The following is a 23,630-nucleotide window of genomic DNA, read 5'->3' on the forward strand; positions in this document are numbered from 1 at the left end:
ATCTTCATTTATGATTGAATTATAATGCCCATCATAGTTTTTGCGTGTTAATACCCATGAAGGTATATAAGATTCATAATTATCATGATTTATTAATGATGTCTTTGTAAAAATACAAGACATTTGAGTTTGACCTCTGACTTTCACTTGCTTTTACGTCGGTTTTTCTTTGTTTTGGCAAGAATTTTATCATGACAAAGAGGTAAAGACAATCAAAGCATCTCACTAACATTCAAAAGAAGAAAATTTTCTATAATATTTGCATAATATTGGCAATATTAACAGAGTTAGTGAAGGAGAGAGAGAGAGAGAGGAGAGAAAAAAAGGCATGGGGAGACCAGGAGCCAAAAGAAGCAAGATATTGGGCAAAGGCATCTTCATTTGTGATAAGATTATGCTAGATACCATATTTATGGTGAATCAATACCCCAAAATTAATATAAAATTTACAATAATCATGATTTATTAATATTGTCTTTGTGAAAATACAAAGAAAAACTTTGACCGGCCATATCTCGAAACTATACTTATTGATCTTCAAATTTTATCTTCTCCCATAGTTTTAAAGCTATGGCATTGAAATTTGGTATATAACATAGAAAGCCAATCTAGAACAATGAAATGATGCCCTTTTTTCCATTTTTTCTTTCTTTTCCCCCCTGATTTATAGGGTTTATTTTTTTTACCATAATGAAAAAAAATTGTATACTGTATAGCAAAAAAATTACTTTTCAAAACTCTACATATGGTCGGAGGTCTATATCAGGTCATATATGGTAGCAATGACAGGTCAAGAGAGGAAATAATATTTGAAAGTCACTTATTTTTGGTATAAATCGCACTGGCGTGTCACAAAACTGAAGGTCGAAGGCAAAAATCAATTCACCTTATTAAGTAGTATGAATGTCAAAGTCCTATCCTTAAAAAATGGCATTGGCCGACCTACTAATTTATCATATGCTTCCCTCAAAATCGCTCTACAATTCACCACATTGTTTTTGTCAGCTCTTCTAACCAGGATGTAATCTGTCTGGCTTTCCACTCTTTCATGTTCATAGGTTATCTGGTGCTTTTCCAATTTCTTAAACCAGGTCTTCATACATACCAATTCAAAACTCTGACCCATCTTTAGTATATACTCCCATCTTCATTTCTAATTTCAAAGCCATGGGCTCCATGTACCTCTTCATATCCATCCCTTCTCTTTCCCACTCTACTATTCACGTCTGCTCCTATGAATAGATTCTCTTTTGCTTTCCCAATACTAACCCCAAAAATTGCTGACTTCAGACCACCAGTTAAGAAAAATGCATACCAACACCATATGGCTTCTTGCTCATGAGTTGAGAGAAATTTGAGCACTTTTCCATTTTAGGTGAGGGACATCACTTCTTATGCACCACCCAATGAAAAAGACAAATAATTTTCTTCAAGGGTAGGTACAGGCTTTGACTGAGAAGAAGTTGCCATGTTTAATATCCCCCCCTCATTCGTAGGGTTGTTGTGGCCTGATTAGTAATGTCTCTGCTAGGTGTTGTGGCCTGATTAGTAATGTCTCTGCTAGGTGTTTGCCAGTCGTGGGTTCAAGGCCCCCTAAGTCTCGTTAGTACCATTGGTGTCTGCAACTTTACCATTCTTGTGAGCCAAGGTTGGGAGGTTTGGGGAAGCCTATAGGTCTTATCTGCTGAGTCATCAGCAGCCATTGCCTGGCCCTCCATGGTCCTAGCTTGGGTGTAGAGGGGGCTTGGGGGCTGATCATATGATATATGGTCAGTCTCTAGGCCATTGTCCTGCTTGAGAGGACAATGTCCCTGTCCCTTACCTATGCTATTCATGAGCGGCTTTTAACCCTTTAAACCTTATCTTCCTATGACTTTGATGCTTTTTACAGCAAAAGCTTATTTCAGTGGGGAGAGAGCACTTATCATTACCGGAGATTTGTTTGGCACCCTTGATCTAATAAAGGAAGCCAGGTAGTCTCCAACTTTCCATGCCAAAGATGCTAGATACACAAGATGCCAAAGAAAATGCATTTCTACTTGACTGAAGATCCTATAGTCTGCAAAAAGTGGGATGAGTCAGTGGCCTGGAATGTCTTCACACCAGAACCCCAGAAAGCAGAGGATACCAGACACATCATCTATGTGATCTTATTATTTTACCCCTAACATGTCAGCCTCAGTAAAGAGGCAATGATCACCCTTTTGACAGAGGAAGGGCAGTCACAGGATAAAAGAAATAGAAAGGAAAACACTTTTCCTCAGCAGGTGGGACTTATGTAAAAAAATACTGTATTTCATGACAGGCAACTGGAGGTGTTGTTAAATGCTGTCCTAGTTGATCATCGACTCACCTTTTAGAAGACAAGTCCCCAACTTGCATCATATTTGTTAAACTTCAGGACCTTCTTCTTTATCCAATGATAGGTATTCATTACTAGCTATGGATAACTAGAGATTCCCTTGGTGTCAACTCCAGACTGTTACTCTCTATGGGACAACAGAGAAAGTAGGTTTTACTGACTATAGCAAGTCCTTAGAGCCTACAGAAACATATCAGATTGCAAAGTGCAACAGGTAAGATTGTTAGCCCATGAAAGTAGACCCCTCTCAATGTTTGTCTTTTAAGCATAACATGAATGTGTATTTTTAATGCAAGGATCTGACAGTGTCAGTTCATAATTGCTCATTTTTATTCAATAATGTTTACTCATAAATGCAATGTTGGATTTGCCTTGTTAAGACCAGCTATTTTAAAGGGCAAAGTATTAACTTTGGGGAAGAGATTTAGATTCTTAATCTTCCTTTTCATATAATTTTCATTCAACATTATCATACTAAAACAGAAACAGACTTCCAGGGTTACTAGCTGCTGTTTCAAATGGAGGGTAAATGTTCTTTGATAAACGTGGGAGTATACAAAATTATTAATAGGTTGTTATGAACGAAACTGAGTTTTAATAACACACAACTTGTTTCTCTCAATAAACCCTTTGACCATATTGGAAATTACCCCTTCCAGTCCCACAAATCTTTTCCAGACCACAAACAGTTAGGAAGGGAATTGGGTGATATATGTGGCATCAGATTGCATATGCATGCACTATTAAACTATCCTACTTTTGTGTATTAGACAAAACAGTGTTGAATGTGGGGACATTTATCCCTATGAGTATTGACATAGATTTAATTTATATTTTTTTTTATTATAAAAACTCAATATTTCATGGATAGCAGTGGAAAATAAGGTGGCCAGAATGTGCTATGTTTAAAATGATGTGATCAGATATACATTAATTCTCAGGATCTTGTTCATGTTTAGACATTTTTTCAGTAGGTTATCTTTGCCAAACTTCATGTACGATATAATATTGTGTTTACAAAGTTCTTGAATTTTTTACTAAGGTACAAATCTTATATTTTCCATTCCATCTCCCTTCTTTACCCATTATCAATATTATTGAGCACCCAAACTATGCCTCTTGATTTTCAGGGATTTAACAGAGAAATTGAAGAAATGTCTAAGGTACAGAGAAGTTACTCAATTCCGGATAGAGAACTGAGGGAGAGTTTGAAGAGAGACAATATGGAATACATCCTTCCAAAATACCAAGCTTTTTATGACAAGTATGTACATATATCTTTTCTGCTTTTTATAGAGGATTTACCATAAATCTAGTCAGCAAAGAAGAGTTTTGCTTAGTTTGTTTTTCACCAGAGTTTTTAAACATATTTTCTAGAGGGTCTTTTAGTGTGTAGTTACTGAGTATTTAAGTCTTGATATAATATTTGCAAGAAAATATGTTCAGCTTAATTTTGTTGTACTGTAGTTTTTCTTGAAAGTAAAATCCTTAGGTAAGAACTTTCAAAGAGATGAACTGGTGTGTGCAATAACTAAATTAATTTAAACTTCTCTTTAAAGTATTTTATGGTTAGGGATAGGTGCAGAATTTCTTGATACATATGTAGGCTAGCTCACTAGTGTTAGAAATCCTAGCAAACTGAATACAGTGGAGGGTAAGGGTTGGGGTTTTAAACTAGTTAAATAAGTTTATCACATTGAACTTAAACATTTTTCAACTTGAGAACTCACTCTTGTAATGCATCCCACTTTTATTTTGAGAGTTTACAGTACACCTGAAAGATAATGCCCTAAGAAGCTCAAATAGCTTCAAATGGAATGTAGAATATTCTATGTTGAAGCTAAGTGACAAACAAGATGGCTTTCAAACTAGGGAAGACTTTTCTTCCCAAAAATTCAGCTTAAAATGTCTCTCCTCACTCTTTTTTACATCTCATTATTGTTTCAATAGCCTCTGTATAATATCACCTTTCTCTCATCTTGATGTTCAACCACTTATATTCCTTTTCACTATCTTGATTATCAAGAAGTTATATTAATGATATTCCTTTTCACTATCTTGATTATCAACTGATATTGATATTCCTTTTCACTATCTTGATTATCAAGAAGTGATATTACTGATATTACTTTTCACTATCTTGATTATCAAGAAGTGATATTACTGCTAAGATATGGGTTCCTTTTAAAGCCAATATTGGGAACTGTAGTGGCGTTATAGTGACAGGAGAGGTATAAATATACTAGTCATTTTAATATCTCAGGGGAAGGATTATATCTTAAAACTGGCTCATGGATTCTAGGGTTAGACTAGTTTCTTGACATATGGCTCTCATCATTCTGTTTGGCTTCCCTGATTAGAATGGGAATGATTATAATCCATGCTACCAGTCTTAAAAAGTGAGTTTGCCTACATTTGAGCCTTTCTCTCATCATAGTGCCATTCTGGTGGGGTAGAGAGGGGACATTTGAAAATGTGCTTATACTGGTGCCTTTGATGGAGGAGTGGATTCCATGAAAGACTAGAGGTTTTCTTTCAAAATTTCCAGATATTTTTTTTCTATATCTGTAATTCTAAAGATAAGGTAAATTTTCTTGGACTCTTTGGCAACATAGCACACTGGACGATCTCTGACTCGGCTTTGAAAATGAATAACCTAATTTCCGCAAATGATAAACGGGTTGTCTGCCTGTAGTAACTAGTGGCAGCAATAAAATTATAGTAGATTCAATAAATGTTAAGAGTTAATTAGCAATTCCTCATATAATTAAACTTCCCACGGAAACTGACTTTGGCATTTCAACATTTATAGTGTCTGGAAAAAATAAGGAAATAAGGATAAATATTTTGAAGAAAAAATCTAAAATAAGTTTAGAAACAAAGTATTTGAAGCAAGTAAATATATAAGTTTGTGACTTGAAAACAGATTTATACTTTCTGCCTATTTAAGCAAGAATTGAGTTTAAAATATGTACTGTAACCCATCAAGTTATCAGAACCGGACATCCAAAATATCTAACAGATTTGCCTCATAGTGTGCAGCCAACAAATCATGTGTGTGCGCAGATTTACCGGACTGTACCTCAAGGCCATTAGCCCCCACCAATGGTTTGTTGACCAACAAATCATGTAGACACGAGAATAATTACAGATGGTTTTGAATTACTAGAACTTTGATATATGGTCTACTGTAGGCTCTAGAGCCTTTAAATATGCGGCCTTGAGACTATACAAAGACTGAAGATATTAAGGCTTTCAAGAGAAAACTGAAGACTTTCGATAGTGGGGATTTGAAAATAAATGAGCAATATGCAGTGTGAAAAGCAGTGGAAGACCTTATCAACATCAAGGATATACAGCATTCCTGTTCAATGATTGATCAAGGACTTTTCACAATATTTATGAAAATTGTTTGTCTGCATCTCTTCCTCAAGTATTAATCTTAGTTTTAATTGCTCGATCAATTATTTTTAAAGGTATTACTTCGCCCTTTACTTGAAACCTATTAAAATCACACCATATAATTGTATATCAAAATGGTAGGTAAAGAAGGGTGACTGGACTCGGAGAAATTTAGTAAAGTTTTAGATTTTGATAGGGAGTTTGAATCCTTCAACACCCACTTGAATGCATACTTGTATTCCATAGAGCCAAATCTTAAATGAGAGCAAAAACATCTGTTCTCAGGACGGAGGGCGAACTGAGTAAACCTGCTGTTCAGCTCGCATAAGCATTTATTATATTGGGAAATAGGAACTGTAGACATCTATAATTAGGTATTATCTTAACAAATATAAAGGGTAATTTTATATAAAACTAAGATACATGAATTGGGGTCTGTAATATAGACAGGTACTTTGTCATGTATTAACTTTCAGTAGTGAACTACTATAAGTATCTTGCTGACTTTCCCTGGAGAACTTTGGATGGCTAGCGTACAAGAGATCGTGCTACAATAGCCCCACCTCCTTTTAATGAAAAACTGCCGTGACAACATGGCTTTAGCATGGAACATTATTTTTCATGTTAATGCTTTGTGATGGGAGAAGAGCCACAGCAACGAATTCTTTTAATTGAACTCTAAATGTCTGTAATGTTTTTGCAATGCAGTGGAACCTCCTTATCCATAGTTGATATATTCTGGATCCACCATTTTTTTGAAAATTCCTCGGTGTAATACAGTAGGTGATATAAACTAAATATTTTTTCTTTTTTATTCATTTGTAACTATTCACCCAAGCAATGTAGTTGTGCTTTAAATATAAAATAAACTACAGCAGTAAGGGTACTGTTCTGTGATAATATGGTACAGTACATTAAAATCTTATACTGTACTACACTAAACTGATGAGTGTGAAAATTACAAGTACTGAATACTTTATGTTACCGTAGTTATAACATCATATTGTCCTTTATGATGATGATAATAATAAAGGGGTGTTTTGATAAGAAAAAATTCTATTTTTGGGAATGTGCTATGTGATCTCCAAGAACTGTGAAAGTATAGAACAGGGAATCCAATACTAGAAAATACCAAAGAAATTTTATCTTCCTGCTACATAGTCAGTGTATCAATGTGCTGAAATACATCAGACATATGTTAACACTTCCGAGAATCAATACTGGTGCTAGAGCCAAGGCTACCTGATTGCTAGCTTGCACTCAACTACCATCTTTAATTTGTTCCGTAACCGAAATACAAACCATGCTATTTACATTGAGTTTACCTTTTAGCGTAGCTGAAATGACGAGCCAATAGTTTTTAACGAGGGTTAATTACCCCCGCGCTAGTTAGCGGGGGTAGGGGAAGGGATAGCTTGCTACCCCTCCCCCCCACACACTGGTGATTTGCTTCACTTCACTTTTGGCTCCGGCAATGAACAGACGTGTCTGTCCATCGTCCTCGTTGACAGCCTTTAATCTTATTCTGCTTTCTCTTTCAGTTTGTGTTAGAAGTTGACCGCCTTTATGATTACTAAGCTTATGTGCTCTGGTATTGCCGGCCGCCCTTGTGGTACTTTTATGTCGGCCGTGGACACTGATCCTCACACTCTTTGCCTGCAGTGTCGAGGCCGACGGTGTGATCAGGAAAATAAGTGCAGTGAGTGCAGGGAGTGGTCTGCCTCCCAGTGGGAGAGGTTTGGCCGCCGGCGTAAGAAGTCCAAGAGAGACCGTTCTCCCTCCGGGTTTGCCTTGAAGGAGGAAGGTTCTCGGGACTCTTCTTCCGCCGCCCAAACCTCCTCCGAAGCTCCCCCTCGTTCGGCTCCTAAGGAGAGTCGGCCGAGTGGGAGCGCAGGCCCTAGTTCTGTTTCCCGACCTTGGGTTGGGGGAGAGGGCGTCGCCTCCCATAGCGGGGCGGTTCCTCCTCCTCCCCCGGGGGAGGTTATTGATAATTCTTTGTCTAACGATGATCTTTTACAGATTTGGGCTTCCCTGAGGCTTAAGGGCTTGCCCTCCAGGGTTGCCCTGATTGACCTTGTCCAGTTGGGGGCCGCCGTTAAGCAGTCGCCGGAGATAGCAGAGGTAGATCCTCTGTCTATCGTCGACGTCGTGGTGGCAGAGGCCTCCGATGGGGCGGGGCAATCCTCTGCAGGTGCAGTTGGGGATGTTGGTGCTGACTGCTCTCCTCCCCCTTCCGTACATCCTTCGAAGGGGGAAGGGAGTCCTACGGGCTCTTCTGCTGTCCAGCTTCCCACTAAGGGGAGTGCTTTGACTGAGACTCCCCATCGGAGGACTGATGGTCCTGATGATCTTCCCCGTGGCCGCCTTCGCCGTAAGGCTCACTGTCCGCTACGTCGCAAGGGCCTTCCGTCTCCTTATAAGGGTGCTAAGAGGCGCCTTTTTGGATCTTCTCCTTCTTCCGAAGGGGACTCTCCTCGCCGTAAACAGCCTGCAGCTCCAGCTTCATTAGACCTCTCTGGGGATCGGTCTCCTACGCCTTCCAGACCTTCAACTTCTGGGGCAAATGTTCAGCAGCCTGACCTCGTCACCCGACGGGCAACGGTCCCTTCGGGGCAAAGGGAGTCTTCCCATACGCGTGCAGTGTTAGCGCACAGGCGCTCTCCTGCTCGTCAGTGCTCTCCTGTTCGTCAGCGATCTCCTGTTCGCCAGCGCTCTCCTGATGTTCGCCCCTCTTCTCGCCAGCGCTCTCCTGAGGACATCCTTCAACCTGTTGTTCCTGAAGAGCGCCCAGTGCACCAGCGTTCCCCTGCTCGCCCTTCTGCAGTGTTAGCGCACAGGCGCTCTCCTGCTCGTCAGCGCTATTCTGACCGTCAGCGCTCTCCTGTTCGTCAGCGCTCTTCTGAGGACCATCGCCCTTCTGCTCGCCAGCGCTCCCCTATGATCTCTGAATATCCTGCAGTTCCTGTTGTGCGCCCTGCGCGCCATCAGTCTCCCGAGCGCCCTCGCGATCCTCAGCTTGTTCCTGCACAACATCGCGCACGTTCGCCAGCGCGTGTCTCTAAAACACATGTGCGCCCACGCGCCTTCGCGCCTCCTGTTCCTGTTCGTGAACGCGCCGCGCCGACTGTTCCTTCACAGGATCCCACGCGTCGCCCTCTTGCTCGCCAGCGATCACAGCCGATTCAACAATCGCCTGCTCGTCAGCGTTCTCCTACGCGTCAGCGATCACTTGAACATCGGCGATCTCCGGACCGCCCGGGTGACCTGTCGCCTGCGCGCATGCGTTCTCCTACGCGCCGTCGCCCAGAAGATCTGGAAGGACATGGGTCGCCCTCTGTTAGCTCGCCCTCGCGCGGGCGTTCGCCTACGCGACCTACGCGCTATCGCTCACCAACGCGACCTACACGCTATCGCTCGCCAACGCGTCACCATGCGGCAACGCGCCATCGCTCGCCTGCTCGCCAGCGTTCGCCAGCGCACCACCGATCGCCTGCTCGCAATCACTCTCCCACGCGCTACAGGTCTCCCGACCAACGTCGCCAGCGATCTTCGGAGCGTTCTCGCTCGCCCGCGCGACAACGCGTCCCCTCGCCTACGCTCCAACGCATTCGTTCGCCGGCTCGCCCACGCGACCGTTCGCCTATACGCCCTCGCGCCCACTCGCCTGCGAGCCCGCGCGACCGCTCGCCTGCGCGCCCGCGCGACCGTTCGCCTGCGAGCCCGCGCGACCGTTCACCTTCGCGCGACCACCGTTCGCGCCGAATTTCACAGCCAGTGACAGCAGCAGGGACGCGTGTCTCCAGACCGCGCTCAGGATCGCCTCCACCAAAGCGCAGGACCATTGTGCAGGACAGGGAAGACACTTCAGAGAGGTCAGTGCGTCTTTCTTCCCCCCTTCCTTTTCAGGCAGGTCCAGTGGTGTCCACTCCGAAGGATCGCCCGATCCCTTTCCCTCCAGCGAGAATTTCGGACTCTGTGTCCGTGGAACAACAGACTTGGTTTGTTGAAAAAAAAAAATGAAACTTTTTTCACTTTGTTCTTTTTAACTTTTAACTTTTGAGTGTAGTATCCACCCTTTATGGTCCTTGATTTTCTACTTTGCTTATTTCAAAATTCTAAGTTTCTTTTTTGTTTTTGGGAAAAGTTTAAATTTTTTATAATGGTTAGTTTGTGTTCTTGCTTTGGAGACACGTTCAGTTTCAGTATGTTATGTTTAAGTTTGTGAAAGCATCAATAGTTTGCAACCATAAAATTCCTCCTTTAAAATGATAATTTTAATACGAGTTTTGAGACTGAACGAAAACCTTTACTTCACCTCAAAAGTTTACTTCTAGTCCCAGCGTTTGAAGACGGCAGTGCATTTTCACTCAGCAGCTGAGAAGGGCGTGTCAACTCTTCACTAATATTTTTCACCAATCCAACATAAATTTTAATATGGAGCATTAAGTGACTAGTGTGACCGTTGGTCGAGGATGATCCTGCTTGGAAGTGCGAGCACTTGGATTACTTCTTGAGGCTACTATACCATGGAGTTGCATCGATTTTTTAATTAACAACGACAGCTGCAATTGACCTAGAGAGGCTTGCTTAGAGTGGAGGTAAGTTGCAAACCACATTGATGCTTGTGCCTTGTAAATTTCACTCGAGTTACTCATTCACTTTGAATGAATTGTCTCCTTAACCTGAACCATAAAATATCATCCAAAGGACCAACCATATTGTTTTCATTTAAGATTTAGAATTTATTGCTGGTTTAACTACTTATATTTGTGAAGTGCCTTGTTTTATTCTGCTCGTTCGAGTTCATATTTGCTTCATGCATTTATTATATTAACTGGCAGTTAAATAGTTTTGTTGATATATTTTCATATATTTGCTCTCTATTAATAGAGCGTATTTATGACATTTATAGATCCTGAGGACTTTTCTGGTATTGGGGGTTATTAGTGAGGTCGCATCATCGGTCTTCATAAGGACGGATACCTCTCTTAAATACCAAGAAGCAATAAGACCATCTACGATCCTGAGCCATTTTCTTTAATACATATTTCAGTGATAGTTCTGTTTATGTAAAATAAATATTTGAATTCGCTCTTGATTATAATTTATTGCCATTGATAATTTTTTAAACCTCCAGTATTTTGAAAATGGTTTGGTCCTCTGATGCGGGCGTTAGTGAGGGTTATGAAGCCTGCACTCGCCGATCAGGGGAACAAACCAACGGCTGCTTCACCTACGCTGAAGAGAAAGAGAGGAGTGGACTTCGTGGTGACTTCCCCCAGGGAGAAGTTGGTTCCTAGGAGGTCTGTCGGGAAGGCCCCTTCCCCTTCGCAAGTGTTTTCTCCTTCTCCCATGGACGAGGCTTTTCCGTCCTCGGGTGAGTCCAGTGAAGCGATAGTCTTCCCCTCGGCACCAAGGGGGGAGCCATCTCTTCATGGAGGAGAATCGTCTCGTGCGAAAGGGGCTCTCCGAACCTCTTTGTTGGGATCCTGTATCCCTCCCAGGAGGGAACCCAAGTTTCCAAGACCATCCCCAAATCCTCTTCAAGGATTCGCCAGGAACCCGCTGCTCCCCGGGGGAACGTCCACGCTTCGCCCCAGGAAGAGATTCCGGGGACGGGAGACTTAGCTGCCAGCCCGCAAGGAGATCAGCAGGAATCTGAACATGCCTTCTGGCAGGTCCTGAGCCTGATGAGGCAACTCAGCGGGTTCATGGACCCCGTGATCGCCCCCCGAGAAGGCAAGGACACGGTCTTGGACGAAGTGTTCAATGTTCAGAAGGCCCCTAAGACCAGTGCGGCTCTGCCTTGGTCTCGGGGATTGAAGAGTGCCAGAGCCAGGGCCAACGCCCAGCTCGCGATTCTTGCCTCCTCCAGTCGTTCCTCTGCCGGGAACAAACTCATCCCACCTCCTCGTCTCCAACAGAGGAGGTATTTTGAGATCTTGGGTGAGTCCAGTCTCGCTCTTCCTCTCCATCACTCCATAGAAGAGCTGGCTAAGGGAGTTCCCCTCGAGAATCTCTCTGCCCGGCAGGTGTTGTTCTCGGCGTCGGAGATCCTGAGCCATGAGAAGGTCGCGAAGTGCGCCATGCAGGCTACTTTGTGGCTGGATTTATGGCTAGGAACTCTGGGCATCCTATTGCGCTCCGAGGACTTGTCTAAGGAGACCAATAGGAAGGCCCTGGAAACCTTCTTACTCTTGGGCACCCACTCCATCGAGTTCCTGGCGCACCAGGTCACCACCCGGTGGGCCAACTCGGTGTTGAAGTGGCGCGATGCGGTGACCGAGAGGTTCCACCTGAAGGTCCCCGCCGTGGATGTCTGTAGGCTCAGACATGGTTCCCTCCTTGGGGAGAATCTGTTCGAGCCACAGGATGTGGAGCGAACGGCTGAGAGGTGGAGGAAATCTAGCACGACTCCCTCCTCCATAGGGCCCTTACAGCTCGGCCCTATAAGCCTCCAGCTCCTCCGCAACAGCAGCAGCAGCCTCGTAGGCTCCAAAGTAGGCACCGGCAGCTAAGAAAGTGGTGTCTAAGCCCCAGCCCTTTCCAGCCAAGGTCAAGAGGGGCGATAAGTCCTCCAGGGGAGGCAAGACTTTTAGAGGGAGCGGCCGCAAACCCTAGGAGTGGCAGTCCCCCTGCGTGTCCACCTGTGGGGGGGATGCCTTCAACGTTGAGTGCACAGGTGGCAGCAACACGGGGCCGATGCTTGGACGGTTTCAGTGATCGGCCAAGGCTATTGCGTCCCGTTCATAACATCTCAACCTCCCCTGACAGCGAATCCAGTGTCGTTGAGCTCCCATGCCATGGGATCGGCAAAGGGGCTGGCCCTTCGGGCGGAAGTCCAGACCATGCTCAAGAAGGGTGCTCTCCAGGAGGTCGTCGACGGCTCCCCAGGCTTCTTCAGTCGACTCTTTCTTGTAAAGAAGGCGTCTGGAGGCTGGAGACCTGTCATCGACCTCTCAGCCCTGAACGGGTTTGTCAAGCAAACTCGGTTCAGCATGGAGACAGCGGACACGGTCAGACTTGCGGTGAGACCTCTAGACTTCATGTGCACACTGGATCTAAAGGATGCGTACTTCCAGATCCCAATCCATCCGTCTTCCAGGAAGTACTTGAGATTCTGCCTAGACGACAAGATCTACCAGTTCAAGGTGCTGTGTTTCGGTCTCTCCGCAGCTCCTCAGGTGTTCACCAGAGTGTTCACCCTGATTTCATCTTGGGCGCACAGGAACTGCATTCTTCTCCTTCGCTATCTGGACGACTGGCTGATCCTAGCAATCTCCACAAAGCCTTTCCATCAGACGACAGGATAGCAAGGCTGAGGAGGGTGGCGGAACCCTTCCTCAGGCGAGAAGAACTCCCCGCCCAATCATGGTTGCGTCTCTTAGGTCACCTGTCCTCCCTGGCTCGTCTGGTTCCAAACAGCCGCCTCAGGATGAGATCCCTGCAGTGGCGGCTCAAGTCCCGGTGGAATCAAGGATCCGATTCCCCGGACATTCAGGTCCCGATAGGATCTTTGGAACGGACGGACTTGCGGTGGTGGCTGGTCGACGAGAACCTGCGGAAGGGAGTGAGTCTTCTCGTCCTCCCCCCGGAATTGACACTGTTTTCGGACGCGTCAAAAGAAGGGTGGGGGACGTACGTTCTGAACCAGAGGACCTCAGGCCTTGGGTCAGAATCAGAAAAGTGCCTGCACATCAACCTGCTAGAGTTGAAGGCCGTCTTTCTGGCTCTTCAACAGTTCCAACGGACCCTGGCGGGTCATTCCGTGGTGGTGATGAGCGACAACACCACGGTAGTGGCTTATATCAACAAGCAGGGAGGCACTTTTTCGCAGCAGCTATCCCATTTTGCAGTAGAGATTCTGAGGTGGACCGAAGTCCACTCGATAACACTATCAGCTCGCTTCATTCCCGGCAAGAGGAATGTGCTCGCCGACAGTCTGAGCAGGGCCTCGCAGATAGTGAGTACCGAGTTATCTTTGGATCCTCAGATAGCCAACAAAGTCCTGACTTTGTGGGGTTCCCCGACCGTGGACCTGTTCGCGACAGCGTTGAATTTCAAGCTGCCTCTGTACTGCTCCCCAGTCCCGGACCCCAAGGCTCTCTGGCAAGATGCTTTCCAGCAACGGTGGGACAACATCGACGTGTACGCCTTCCCACCGTTCTGTCTGATGAGAAGGGTGCTCAACAGGACCAGACTATCGGTCAACTGTTCGATGACTCTGGTAGCTCCGCTATGGCATCACGTGGAATGGTTCCCGGAGCTTCCGAGGGAACTTCCTCCACGACACAAGCTTCTCAGACAACCCCACTCCAACGTCCCTCACAAGGCCGTGGCCTCGCTTCGGCTTCACGCCTGGAGACTATCCAGCATCTCTTCACGGAGAGAGGTTTTTCGCAACAGGTTGCGGAGAGAATGTCTCGGCACCTGCGAAGGTCCTCTGAGGTAGTCTACCAAGCGAAGTGGAGAGTCTTTTGTGGTTGGTGTCGTGGGAGGGGTATCTCTCCACTCGATGCCACTATTCCAGCAATAGCGGACTTTCTCGTATATCTGCGGGAGGAAATGCGCCTTTCTGTCTCGGCGGTGAAAGGCTATCGCTCAGCCTTAAGCTTGGCCTTCAGGCTGAAGGGCGTGGACATTTCTTCCTCGCTAGAACTCTCTCTACTCATACGTAGCTATGAGCTTACCTGCCCCCAGTCGGAAGTGAGACCTCCTCCTTGGAACGTGGTTCGGGTCCTCAGGGCTCTTGAGAGACCTCCCTTCGAACCATTACGCCAAGCCTCCGATCGCCACCTGTCTTGGAAGACGGCTTTCCTGCTCGCTTTGGCTTCGGCCAAGCGGGTTAGGGAAATTCATGGTCTCTCGTACGACATCGCCCATTCAAGGGGATAGGGGAGGTAACGTTCAGGTTCGTCCCTGAGTTTGTGGCCAAGACTCAGAATCCTGGAGTGCCGGATCCTCGGTTCGACTCTTTCAGGATCGCGAGTCTCCGCTCTGTAACAAGCGACCCAGACCAACTGCTACTATGTCCAGTGAGGTGTCTGAGGTACTACTTGAAGAGAACGGCTGCAGTCCGTCCTCAAGTGCGAGCATTGTTTGTGAGCACAGGCAGGACGAAGAGGAGGGTCACCAGGAACACCCTCTCAGCTTGGATTCGAAGGGTTATCCACCACGCCTTGAATCCAGACCCTCCTCCGGCACGTCGCCCTAGGGCACACGATGTCAGGGGTGTTGCTACGTCCCTGGCCTTCAAGAGAAACTTCTCTGTGACGCAGGTGCTTCAAGCTGGGGTCTGGAAGTGTCAGACGACCTTCACAGCCCACTACCTGCAGGACGTGACCCACAGGAGCCTCGATACGTTTTCTATCGGCCCTGTGGTGGCTGCACAACAGCTGGTCTAACCTCAGGCTCCTTTATGGATAAGTAGCAGTAGGTTGAGGGCGTTGTTACCCGGTTTTAGTCTGCATGAATGAAAGAGTATGTCTGACCCTTACTTCTTTCTTCATTCTCCCCTCTCTTGGGGAAGCAGCATCCTGGTCCTCGCATAGCTGACCTCGACCTCTGCAGGTAACCCATGCTTCCTTGTGCTCCTACTATTAAGCTTAATACTGTTGCGTCCCCCATACCCTGACGAGGTGGTATTGGGAACGTCCTATCCTAGATTCCTATCTAAAGGTCTCAAGGTCGACTTCATAGGACGAGTCACACTTTCCTCCACACACAACTTATGTAGGCCACTCGTTCCTGGCGATGCAAGGAACTTGTGAGGTGCAGGGGCTCCTTCTCTCAAGTGCTACTCACTGAGGGATGGAGTCCCCGGGCAAAGCCGAAGTCAGTAAGGCTGCGGACTTTCCACCCTTCCTAAGGGGTAAGTCACCCAATGTAAATAGCGTCGTTTGTATTTCGGTTACGGAACAAATGACAAATTAGGAGATAATTTGTATTTTTCCTAACCATACAAACCTTAGCTATTTACACATATTTGCCCGCCAACCCTGGCCCCCAAGTCAAGTCCTACCTCTAAGTGAAGTGAAGCAAATCACCAGTGGGGTTGGGGAGGGGTAGCAAGCTATCCCTTCCCCTACCCCTGCTAACTAGCGCGGGGGTAATTAACCCTCGTTAAAAACTATTGGCTCGTCATTTCAGCTACACTAAAAGGTAAACCCAATATAAATAGCTAAGGTTTGTATGGTTAGGAAAAATACAAATTATCTCCGAATTTGTCATATTAGGAGTAAGGCTCATATACCTCCCTTCATTACACAAGGCTAGGGAAGAAGGGTTTAGGAGACCAAGCAGCTCCTCCTATGAATAGGTTTTCCTTCGCCAAAACTCAATTTTTATGGCTAAAGTGCAGTGCCGCCTTCAAGAACTAATACCAAAGAATCATTAGAGAGAGACATACCCTAACAGACTCTCATCTCCAACCAAGTAAACTATTATTTTGAGCATACCTGGTGAGCATAAAATAAAAGTTGATACCTCATAAGAGAAGATTCCTGAAGTGTGAGTTAGATGTCTCTCATGATCAGTCTGTTGAGGGGCCAGGATGAGAGGTTTCCCCCTCAGTCAGGTTACCCCCTTGTAGGTGGCATGGACAAGGCGAGTACTATGCATGCATGTTGTACTGCTTGGATTTGTTTTGGGTAGTGTCTTATAAATTCTGTCTGTCTAGACCAACCTGTAAAGCTCTTTATGTCCTGAAATTGCATATTAGCAATATATTCCAACGAACAAGCATTTTTTTCATATAATGAGTTTTAGAAATGAAGAGAAGATCCGCTTTTTTGATGAGGGAGGTCATTATAGTCCGGCAAAAAATTTAAGATACTTACTTTGATGGCTGCTTTTCCGGTCCCATACAGCAGGGGAACCACTCGCTACAGGACCATCCTTTAATGTTTGTTAAAGAGTTTTTTTTCAACTTATTCTTATATAATTTGAGGTGCAAGAGATAAATTTTTGCCAGATGTGTTCCTCTCACCCTTGAGCATTCCAAGAAATTCAAAATGGCAGCAGTGGTGCATGCCAGGCTTGTGTAACTCTGAGCCACTTCATTCAGGAAGATGATTTTGGTGTCTAATCCTAGGTTTTTGGGTACGAGGATTCCAATGAAGCCAAAAATAATAGCACAGAATCACTTTTTAGGTGTAATCTGACATAAAATTTACATTCATGTCAGTCTTACATATTTTTGTATGAATTAAAGAAATTTCCCTTCCAACATACCATTAAAAATGCAAGGTCATCATCAGCAGCTCGATTCCCTGAAACCCTTTGTTTGTTTACAAAATCCTCTTGAATTTCGAGAATTGGTATCTGTAGAAGAGTGGGCTTTTTATCTCCATTGTAATGAGTAAATACAAACTCATCAACTGATATTAGGTCAGACATTTATTACCAGTTGATTCTTTTCATTTCCCCCACCTCACTTTTTTAAAGTACAGTGATGCCTCAGGATACGAAAGTAATCCGTTCAGGATACGGTTTCGTATCCTGATTTTTTCGTATCCTGAGTCGCGTTTTACATGTAAATAGCCTAATCCGTTCCAAGCCTTACAAAAAGTCACCTTTTCTTTCATAAAGACGCTAAACTGTAGTAATAAACATGCAATGCAGCCATTTCTATCATTCAATAATCAACCCAACCGTTGAAAACAGCCTAATCCATTCCAGAAACCACCATGAGATTATTCAATAATGTCGTTATAGCCTAGTTATCCCCTCCAAGTCCTAAGAAAACGGTCCATTTTCTTTACTACTGTATAAAAGTTATGGTACTGTATGTAAAGCATTTGGATCAGTGAAGGTGTATTGTTACCTGTACACCTAAATTAAGGGTTGATACCCTGAAAAAAAAGGTACTGTACTCTCGGCGACGAGTTGGGATCTCGTAAGCTTTTCGTATCCTGAAAATTTTTTCGTATACTGGGGCATAAAAATCTTTGTATCGCTTTTCGTATCCTGAATTTTTCGTAAGCAGAAACTTTCGTATCCAGAGGTATCACTGTATATGTTTGTATTATGGTCATGAATGAGTTGCAGCTTTTCCATTAGGTGTGAGTATATCCAGGTCAAAGCTATCAGCTGTTACTTGGAGAAGGCTTCCTACTTGCTAAAGTTGACAAGTCTTCTGTGCTTCAGTGATAACATCAATTGCAGCTGACTTCCGAAAGCATCGTATTTCATTATAGTTGCAAGTTACAGAATAGTCAGACAAATTATTCAGAATTTTAATGTAATTTTTGAAGAGCCCACCAAGAACAATTTACATTACAGGTGGTCATACTCCCAATGAGAATGGAAGTTAGAGGATCTTCATTCAGTTTTGTTGACATTTGGGCGAGAATCTTTAAAAGATACTATGAGACAGCTTCTTTGGCAAATGATTTTGAAGTATGAGTCTTGTAGTCATAACTGTTTTACTGTTTATGAGGCAAATCTTTGTTGATAGCTTTGGCTACTATTTTAAGATCCATATCAAACGCTTCTACATCGTTGTCATTACCTAGAATGTTTGTCATCTTCAGTATAGCTGTTGCATTGTCCTGGAACAACACTATGTTCTCATATCTTTTAGCTGATAAAATTACTAGGTCATTGACAGGAGCTGAAATGTGAATAGATAATTCAGAACAACAAAGTTTTGAGCTACCACCGTACTCCAGATACTTGTTTTATAATAAAACTGATGTCTATATTTGCTTCCAATTGTGGGTTATCTCCTCGATGACCTTTATGAGGGCTTCGTCAGTTAATTTGTTTGTGCATTTGGTTGCTTTTGTGTCACTGCTTCCTTCTAAGCTTTTACTTGGTGTGTGAAATCTCTGCCTACAGTCCACATGGTACCTTTTCTTTTGCTGCATAATCACATACTGTACCTTCTAGAAACATCCTGACATTTTCAGCTAAGTTATCCTTTCTCTCATATGTTTCTATGATTTAGTCCTTTACTGGAAATTTTATTTTCAATTAGTCTCCATTGCTTATGATTCATTTTTTGTTTTTTGGTGTTCTATATATGACCACAGTAAAGACAGTGTTCCTTGAAGCAAAAATTTTTAGTAACAGAACAGAGTTTCCATTTAGTACGTTGAGTAATTTTACCGTCATCACCTGTGTTTGGCTTCTCTAGAATATTTGATTCAGTGACATAGTGTGATACACAATTTTTGTAATATTGTATCACAAGATTAGGTTCCTTTTGTAACTGATGTTGCAATACTGAATGTAATTTGCATAGTCGAACTTACATTTCCTCAGGTACGTCATATTGTATGCAGAAAATATTCCTCCTTAAACATTGGAGAGAAAATCCAAGCTTGAAGGTTCTGAGTGAGAAAGGAGGAAGCAAAGTTATTCCAATTTCCAATTCTTTGATATAGCCATGCTCATTGAAGAGGGTGTGACTTTGGCTGTAGATGCTGAAATATAGAAAACATCGGCTGTTGGTCCCCTACGGTGCCACCAGCATTGATGCCCTCAAAAATTCTGGAAGGAAGTTCTAAACCTTCGAAATCATGCTTGTTTGAAGAAACGGATAAATTAAAGACCATTTGTTCCAGTCCAAGTTTGGAGTATCTCTTGCCACAACCTTGAGAACCACATTTGGAGGTACATAAAGTGCAAGTTAAGGATTTTCTTTTGTTGCAAACAAGTCCACTTGGAGGTCTGGTATAATCTCAAAGCTCTTCTGGAGTACTCCTGATCCAATGTCCATTATGTGTTCAGCGTTGTTTGTGTGGACAGGCGGATTCGAAAGAGGAATAGGTCCTTCTATTGAAAGACCCTCCTAATTAGAAGAATCAGTGCATTAAGAGTTCTTGAACAGGCTTCTTTTCTGAGACAGATTGCTACATGGTTGTCTATGAAAATTTTTATATGATAGTTCCTTCCCAGGTTGAGCTTCTTCAATGTCAGGAAAACTTCCATCAGTTCAAGCACATTTATTTGAAAGGCTGCAAATTGTGGGTACCATTTCCAGAAGACATAGGTCTTCTCTGTATGACCTTCCCAGCCCTACTTGGATGCACATACATGGAGGATTGTGAATACTGGGGATGGGGAGGAACTAACGTGGAGAGGGACCTTGGAGCGGTCCAACATCTTAGGATTCTTTTGCAGTGACCGGGCAGCTTAGATCGCTTGTCTTGAGATCCATTCAGAGCCACTTTTCTCCACACCCAATTGAGGGCTTTCAACCTGATGTTTAGAACTGGGTCAACTATTGAGGTGAACTGATGAAGGCCCAAGATCTTCAACTAGCCCCTGAAGGAGAAACAGCTCAGGAGAAAACAGTTGACCTTGTGAAGGATTCTTTTCTGATATGTTTTTGGGAGGCTTAATGTAGCTTTGGATATGTTCCAGTGCAGGCCTAGCCACTGGAATATCTTTTCTGAAACTATTTTTTTTTCATTTAATTGACCAAGAAGCCTATGACCGGAAGAACTTGCAGGACCAGATATGTGGTGTGTATGTGTCATAGATCTCACATTCACCCTGACCTTGCAACCAATAAAGTTTGATCGCTGCTTTTCCCCGGTTTGTTAACGCTGTTGGAGCTGGAGCTGTGTTGTATCTGAAGAGCATCATTTGGGACCTGTATGAACTCAATCCCAAGCCAAAACCCTAGGTACAGCTGGAATTAGTGGGCCATAGGGATGTGCCAATAAGCATCTTTTGAGATCCATATTACAGCTCCAAACCCTTAGGTGTGTAGTAATTTGGGCCTGTATATAATGGACGTCATTGTGAATGCATTGCTTCTGATATGTTTAAGATGAGACCGGTTGAGGATCATTCTTTTCTTGTTGGAGTCTGTCTTCCGCCTGCTGAAAAGTTTGCTTTGGAATTTTAGAAATTGGCATTTCTTTATGGTTTGTTCTCCCATAATTTTGCTGACAAAGGAGTCAAATTTTAGGGATTTTGCATGAAAAAGTTTTTGTCGTGAGGGTGGTTTGGAGGTACATTATAACCCAGGCCTTTCAAGACTATGCTCTGTTCTCACTTAGAAAAAATCCAACAAACCTTAGCTTGGGGACATTCATTGTTGAGGTTCTTTACCCATTCAAAATGAATTATCACCACTCCCTTCTCCATGCTACCTCAAGATGCTAATTTTTTCTTTAAAAAAATGCTGAAGCACTTCGGAATTGGTGCTCTGACTGAGAAGTTTGGAATTGTTGTCTTTTAACCTCATGAGGGAAACTTTTTTTGCTAACTGGGTCATTTTGGTTTGAGGGTATGCTGCTGGTATCTTTACAACTTGTCTTGTGACATGTTGCTGGTCATTTTTAAAAGTCGGGGCCTTATAATTGAAGGTTCTCCCTTTTCTTGTAAAAGGGACCAAAAGCTTTTTCTCCACCTGTGTGGAAGTGAAGTATTAACTGTATGGGCATTATTTTGAGCTTTATCCACTAATGATAGAGAAAAAAGGAATTAACATTGAGGGTAGCTGTAGAAGAATTCCTCCACTTCTACCTTATCCATATTGTAATAAGCCGAATTGTGGCATCTTGTCTCAAATTTTGCTTTGACAAATTTCTATAAAGCCTTAAAGATAGGCTTGCATAATGACTTTAAAAGAGCTGCAAGATTCCTTGACAGAACCCACCCCCAGAAAAGATATGACCGACGCCAAACTAAGGAGTGTCTCCCAGGCAAAAACTCCTCTGTCTTAGGGACAGATGGAAAACTGTCTCCCAATTGAAATATGCCCTAGATTTGGGCCATCGTAAACAGAGAAAAACTATTTGAGCTATAACTGAGGCATCCACTGTACTAGTTAGCATACTAAACCCAGTTATTAAATTATTATTATTATTATTATTATTATTATTACTAGCTAGGCTACAACTCTAGTTGGAAAAGCACTAAGGGCTCCAATAGAGAAAAATAGCCCAGTGAGGAAAGGAAATGAATAAACTAAAAGAGAAGTAATGAACAATATAGACTATTTTAAGAACAGTAACAACATTAAAATAGATCTTTCATCTATAAACTAAAAACTTCTAAAAAACAAGAGGAAAAAAAATAAGATAGAAAAGTGTGCCTAAGAGTACCCTCGGGTAAGAGAACTCTACCCCAAGACAGTGAAAGACCACAATACGGAGGTTATGGCACTACCAAAGACTAGAGAACAATGGTTTGATTTTGGAGTGTCCTTCTCCTAGAAGAACTGATTACCATAGCTAAAGAGTCTCTTCTACCCTTATCAAAAGGAAATTAGCCACTGTATAATTATAGCGCAGTAGTTAACCTCGTAAGTGAAGAAGAATTGTTCCGTAATCTCAGTGTTGTGAATAGGAGAATGTGGAAAGAATAGGTCAGACTATTTGATATATATGTAGGCAAAGGAGAGAAGGATCCAATGTAGTACTGTCTGGCCAGTCAAATGACCCAATAACTCTAGCGGTAGTATTTCAGTGGGAGGTTGGTGCCAAAGACTGCTTCCCAGGGAGAACAAGGTCTCCTCAGAAAGCACCTGGGGTAAACCAGCCCACTCTTTATGGTCTAGATTAACCACTGACGCAGACTCTTATACTTGGTTGGGGGCCCGTTCAACCCTGACCACTTTACCAAAACCCCTAACTGCCAAATCCAAAGTACAGTAGATGGGCAGATGCAATCTCTTAACTTCTTACCAAGCAAATACTCCGAGGACCCCGAGATCTTAGCAAAACCTTTCACTCTCATAGTATTGGAGAAAAATAAAATTCTCTCTCTAAATCCTATTGCTAATGGATCTATACTTTTAACAGCATGAACCCATGCAGGAGATGAGATAATTTATGTGGTCCTAAGGCCTCCCACAAGAAGCACAACACGCACTACGATAACGACAGCGGACATGGTATCGTCTTTGGTCAGAAAGATTATTGCACATAAACTTGGTTACACTTGACTTTGATTTCACTCATCTGTAATAGAAAATTCCTAATTGAAAAAATTGTTAGTGATTCCCATAAGGAGGGTAGCTATTTTTCCTCCACCCCTAGGCTATCATATAGCTACTTGGCATTCATCACATATGAAAATGAAAGACTTGAGACTAGGAAAGACTAACTCAATCAAAGCAACCATAGAAGGCTAAACCACTTCCAGTAACTATTATTAGATAGTTGAACTCTCCGACAAATCGAGGATTAGGAAGGGAAACTGAAGCTAGGCTATAGGGAAATATCTTTCATTGATTGCATAGTAGCCATAACTCATGAGTAAGAATAATAGCATGGCTATACCAATATTGAATGAGTTGACATGCCATCCACGACATCTATTAAAAAATAGATATTGTGGCTTGAGGCTCCAGTCGTAGGAAGAAAACAAAAGGTCCCCTCCACCAATATGAGAAAAACTCTGCCTTGGGGAGGGAGGAGGCTATTTCTACCCGGCCCTTTTTATCACATTTACAAACAGTGGATATAAAATGAAAATGCTGAATAAGAACCAATGAATAAGTGTAGGATATTCAGTTACATCCTTCCCGTGAATTAATAACCTCATATAACCTGTTGATATGTTTTAGTTGAAGATTTAAGATATAAAATTATCCCACACCCTCTACTAAATCTAACTGAGGTTGATTTTTAGATTATTTTATGCAATAAAATGTTAGCATAATAGGCAAATTACAAAGTCCAGTTACTGTAGTTACTTCACATTGAAATTTAACCTCAATCACATCAAATGAAAGGCAAAGTCTATCAATCATGACACTAGAAGTTCTTGTTCAAAAACCTTAAAACACAAAGGTAAAGAGGTAACAAAATACATTACCCTTAACACTCCCAGGCAGTCACAACAACATAGGCAGAGCATGTGTATTTGCCAATAACTGTAAGACTGTTATTTAGCCTAGGCC

General features: G+C 43.2%; 1 protein-coding gene across 2 annotated transcripts in view; it reads left to right on the forward strand.

Moving 5' to 3' along the window:
* Positions 1 to 23,630, forward strand: part of Exo70 (exocyst complex component 7) — a 394,184-nt gene that overhangs the window by 329,970 nt on the left and 40,584 nt on the right. For both annotated transcript variants that reach the window (XM_068378599.1, XM_068378598.1), the window contains exon 14: positions 3,493 to 3,626. In XM_068378599.1, the coding sequence (XP_068234700.1) occupies positions 3,493 to 3,626 (134 nt within the window). The remainder of the gene's footprint in view (positions 1 to 3,492; positions 3,627 to 23,630) is intronic.

This window comes from Palaemon carinicauda, chromosome 8, assembly GCF_036898095.1.
Source record: "Palaemon carinicauda isolate YSFRI2023 chromosome 8, ASM3689809v2, whole genome shotgun sequence".
In the NCBI taxonomy this organism is placed as follows: domain Eukaryota; kingdom Metazoa; phylum Arthropoda; class Malacostraca; order Decapoda; family Palaemonidae; genus Palaemon; species Palaemon carinicauda.